We start from the raw sequence: 5,094 nt of genomic DNA on the forward strand, positions 1-5,094 counted from the left end.
TTCGATAGCAGAAGTTCTAGATCAATACCTGCACCTATCCTGTCATTCCGAAGGTCAAACAAGGTATTCCTGGTGTCTATCCGTTGAATACTACTGGAAGCGGACATCTTAATGCACGGTATGAATATTAAGGTAGAGCGCCAAACCTTTGTAGAGCTTTATCTATTGGTTTGCTGTCTCATTTTATACAGAAAGCCTTATCTACCGCGAAACAAACCCGCCATATAGAGAGTACAACTTTGTGCTCAGAGAAGCACATTACTTTTCATTTTCTCGACATGCACCTAAATTTCAGGCACGAATAATAAAATCGAGAGTAAATCCATTCGACAATGATTTGCGTGTCGCATAGGTAAGTCAATATCTTGACATATTCTGTGATTCCGAAAGCTGCACAAGTTATTCCCGGAGTAAATTTGTTGAACAGTATTGGTAATAGTCGCCTTATTTCACGGAATGATTATGAAAGTAGAGACAATCCGTTCGACTAGGTTTCCAGTTGGTATATAGTAAAATGTTTTACCGAAAACCTTTATTTCGGCGAACGTAGCTCGCTATATGGCGAGTGTTACTTCGTGCTCAGAGATACAAATTAGTGCCCATTTTATTGCGCAGCACCTAAATTTCATGTATGAATATGATGATTCAGAGTGAAACCCATGGAGAACTTTAACACCTGCCTTATGTTTCGGACGGAGCTATGTCAATGGCTTCACCTATCCTTTGATACCGCGAGTCAAACAAGGTATTCCGGAGGAAAAGTAGCAGAACACTATTGCAATAGACACCTTAATTCAGTGTATGAGTATTAAAGTATAGAATCTTACCGTCGGCCACATTAACAATTCGTATTAATCCGTGCTTTCACCCAATACCTTACCATCCGATGACGCAACCCGTTGCAGCGATTGTGTTCCTTAGTTTCCACGTTCTCAAATTATTATACATTTTAGCAGTCGGATACATTACTTTCATGCATATATAGGAATATCGAAGGCATGCCATTCGAGAACATAGCCACCATCTTTGAGAGTGGCACAGCTTTTTTTGTTGTTTGACGCGGGAGAATCTTCAAAAGATGTCCTGGCCCCCTGAGGGAGGGGCCGGGGGTCTGGCGGATTCTTACCAACTAATCCCCAGCGGTGGACCGCCGTCTCCGCTAAGAGAAGCGCCGGGAATGCAAGCGTCAGGCACAGAAGCCGTCCGGCGCTCCCGGCTCACCTTGCTGAGATTTTCATCGCGCGTCGCGCTTCTTCCTCTTGACTCTATGGCAGTGCCGCGTGGACCACCGTGCAACACCGACACCTCCTTGGACCGCGATGCCCGAGAGGTCTGTCTCTCAACCAACCACCCCGCGATCCCCCCTGGTGACGGGAAGGTAAAGGACGGGGACTGCCTCGACCGGCAGGGGCTCTTCCCCGGACGTTATCCGACCACGTGGGACTATCGTCTGGCGCGCGCGCTCATGTGAGCCTGCGTCGCGCTCGCCAGAACTGCCTTCCGGAGCGAGAGCGGGCCTGTGCACCTTCTTCCCGGCCACGCTCCGCTGCGACCTGCTGCAGCATCACCTGCTCGCAGAAGGAGGCCACAGCTCGCCAATTCCTCTCTGGCTCCACCATGTTAGGCACGATGGCGAAGAGCGAGAGGTCCCACCCTTCAACACTCTGCCGTGCCCGTCTTTCAGCTTTCGAGGCCGAACACACCTCCAGGGTGTGCTGCGCGGTGTCCACCTCCGCGTCGCAGAACCAACACGGCGTAACCTCACGCCCGATCTTGTTGAGGTACTGTCCGAAACACCCGTGTCCGGGGAGCACATGCGCGAGGCGGAATGTCCGCCTGCCCCCGCTCTTCATCGGCGCGTCAAGGACCGGGACGATGGCTCCGACGGCCCTCTGGCGGAGTCACGCCTGACGGCTCAGCCTCCGTCTCCACTCTTCCAAACCGGACCGTCGGATCTCCTTCTTGATGTTATCCTCTTCCTCCGGTCCTAGACTCGGGAGCCCGCTCAGTCGACGACGCACGAGGTCGTAAGTTCTGGTCTCCATTCCCGCTAGCAGATCCAGCGATAGGAGGCCCGTCAGGACGAAGGGCGCCTCGTGTGAGAGGGTGCGATACCCCCACATCACCCTGATGGCCAGTTTGCGCCAGACACTAGCGAGTCTGGCACAGCGTTTGCGGCTGGCCGTCAGGTCCGCCGCACATACCGGGGCTCCGTACAAGGCCATCGAATGGATGACACCGGCGTACTCTCTCGTCCGGCCCTCCGATGTTCGGGAGGAGCCGGCACAGTGCCACACCCGTCCGTTCCAGGCGAGGGGCGAGCTGCTGGAAATGGTCCCTCGAAAGTCCATCGGCCGACCAGCACGAGGTCGAGATAATACATCGTATCCCGGATCTGGACTGCCTATCCACCCACGTAGACCGTTCCTCTTCGTACGTTGCCCAACGGTGCTACCCGATTCGTCCCGCCGTGGAACCAGATCGCCTGGGTCTTCTCCGGCGAGACGCGGAGTCCCAAGCGTTCTATGGCTTTAACCACTATGGCCACTCCCACTTCGGCGAGCCGGGTAGACCTCCCGTACTCGCGACCCCTCGCCGTGACGAGGGTGTCATCTGCGTAGCAAGTGACACTCACCACGTCGGGGAGCGAGCCATGCAGCACTGTATCGAACGCTAAGTTCCACAGAATCGGACCCAGTACCGGCCCCTGTGGGACCCCGCAGCATATCTCCCTGCAGACCGCACCGTCCCACCCGTGATATTGTAAACGCCGGTTGGACAGTTAGTCTCGGACAACCGCCGCCAGGAACAGGGTCACCTCGTTCCTCTCCAACGCCACCCTGACGGCAGTCCAGGGCAGAGGATTAAACGCATTGGCGATGTCCAAACTAACGGACAGCATCACCCCGCCCTGTTGGACGACCGTTTCCGACAGGGACCTGACGCGCTGGACTGCGTCGATGGTCGATCGCCCCTGCCGGATACCGATCTGTCGGTCATCCAGATCCGGACCAGCTCCCGAGAGCTGGTCCCACAGCCTCCTGGCTACCACCCTCTCGAAGCGCTTCCCACCCACGTCCAACAGGCACATCGGCCTATACGCCGCCGGAGAATGCTGTGACTTTCCCACCTCCGGCAGCAGCACCGCCTTGGCCTCCTTGCAGCTCACCGGAAACTTGCACTCCCGGAGGCACTGTGTGAAGAGGGTCCTGACCCGACTTTCGAGGACACTCGACGCGACTACCCAGTCGCGTCCAGGGATCCCGTCCGGTCCCGTCGCCTCGGATCACGCTCCCATTTCCCGAATCGCTCGGCTCCGCTCCTCGGAGGTTACCCCAAGGTCGTCTGTCCATCCGACTTCGCATCGCGTCGTCGGGGCCTCCTCCGCTGTCCTCTCCTTCCCAGGTGACGCGGGGAAGAGGGCAATGAAGACCCGCTTCGCGAAGGCAGGCTTCATGATCTCTGTAAGCCGCGAAGCCCACCCCCTCATTCTGCCTAGCACGACGCGATACGGACGACCCCACGTGTCCCGATGCAGCGTCTCTAGCAGCGCCTTCCATTTGGAGGATCTCGCCTTCTTGACCGCCCTGCGCAGGCTCATGTTCGTGCCCCTGCACTCCCTGCGCAGGGCGGACTCTTCCTCCGATGTGGTGGCTCTTCCGCGTCTGGCCCGGATGTACCGCTGGCGGGCTCGATTGGCCATCTACCTGAGAGTCGTGAGCTCGACGCTCCACTAGTACACCGACATTGGCGGCTTCTTCGTTTCCTGTGGCATGGCATCGTCGCACGCCTCCGTCATGGCTCGCTGGAGCTCCGAGACCTGCGCGTCGACGTCACCCGCCGGGGCTGGGGACCAGTCCGCCGCTTGCACCGCAACCCCGTCCATGCGCTGCAGCTGCCGCCTCCGAGCCGAGTCGATTCCGCCTCTTCTTTCCTCTTCTCGACGACGCCGGGCCGGGCACGGGGCGCGGTAGCCATTGAGGATGGGTATATGGTCGCTCAGCAACTCGATCTTCTCTTCCACTCCCCATGCCGTGAGCCTCTTCAGCGCGGCCGGCGAGGTGAAGGAGATGTCCACCAAGGACTCCCCCGCTGGCCGCATACACGTGCTAGCTCCGCCCCGGTTGAGGATCATCAGATCCAACCCGGCTGCCCATTCGCGGAACGCCTCGCCTCTCGCGTTGGTCCTCCGGCACCCCCACGCGGTAGCGTGAGCGTTGAAGTACCCGAGGACGAGCACGGATCCGGAAAGGTGCTGGTTCACCGCCCTTCGCACACCGTCCAGGCAATCCTCATCCTCCGCGAGCGTGCGGTTGGGCGAGACGAAGCAGCCCACCACTACGACGTCACCCCACAAGACCCCCACATGGCCATCCCCTCGGTGCAGTAGCGTGGCGATCGGGTTGCGGGCTGTGTCCCGCTACAACATAAAGTGTGGCACAGCTACGTCAATACCTTCAACTACTCTGTGATGCTGATAGTTTAACGAGGTATACTAGGAGCACATTCGCTGCACAGCATTGACAATGGACACCTAATCTCTCGGCACGAGCATTAGAGTCAACAATCAAATCGTCGGGGAGCATAACAAATAGTTATAGAGTCATTCTATTTGCAGACTACGTTATGTTCCGCGTATGTATCCCGCAGTATCGAGAGCATGACTTCCCGATAAGAGAAACAAATTAGAAAACATTTTAATTACGTGCACCATAACTTCATGTATGTGTTAGGAGATTGAGAGTCAAACCCCTTGTGAACGTTGTGACCATCTGTGAGGGACGAACGGCTATGTCAGTTGCTCAACATATTATGCGATTCTGACGCACAGACCAGGTATTCCGGAAGTCAATCCACAGAGCAGTATTACCAATGGACTCGGTCATTCACGGTATGAATATTGAAGTAGAGCGTCAAGCCTTTGTAGATCATCACCTATTGTTATAGTGTCAAACTTTTTTGCAAGGGCTCACTAACCGAGAATCACACCCACTATATCAAGGATATATCTACGTGTTCAGAAATACAAATTATTATACATTTTAGTGACGGGGATTACATGTTCATGAGTGAATTTGGAGATCGAGCCACAAA

General features: G+C 55.9%; 3 protein-coding genes across 3 annotated transcripts; all 3 read right to left on the bottom strand.

Moving 5' to 3' along the window:
- Positions 1-1,463: 1,463 nt before the first annotated feature.
- Positions 1,464-1,853, bottom strand: LOC143220518 (uncharacterized). Its single transcript, XM_076446152.1, has one exon. It carries the CDS (start codon positions 1,851-1,853, stop codon positions 1,464-1,466), a length of 390 nt encoding a protein of 129 aa, XP_076302267.1.
- A 48-nt stretch (positions 1,854-1,901) lies between these two features.
- Positions 1,902-2,351, bottom strand: LOC143220519 (uncharacterized). The gene has a single exon (XM_076446153.1). The coding sequence runs from the start codon at positions 2,349-2,351 to the stop codon at positions 1,902-1,904; it is 450 nt and encodes a 149-aa protein (XP_076302268.1).
- Positions 2,352-3,733: 1,382 nt separating this feature from the next.
- LOC143220520 (uncharacterized) lies at positions 3,734-4,420 on the bottom strand (the record flags this gene model as incomplete). The annotated part of the gene is made up of 1 exon (XM_076446154.1): positions 3,734-4,420. A coding segment is annotated over one exon (687 nt), but the record flags the coding sequence as incomplete, so codon positions are not given.
- Positions 4,421-5,094: the final 674 nt, after the last annotated feature.

This window comes from Lasioglossum baleicum, unplaced genomic scaffold (assembly GCF_051020765.1).
Source record: "Lasioglossum baleicum unplaced genomic scaffold, iyLasBale1 scaffold1126, whole genome shotgun sequence".
In the NCBI taxonomy this organism is placed as follows: Eukaryota; Metazoa; Arthropoda; class Insecta; order Hymenoptera; family Halictidae; genus Lasioglossum; species Lasioglossum baleicum.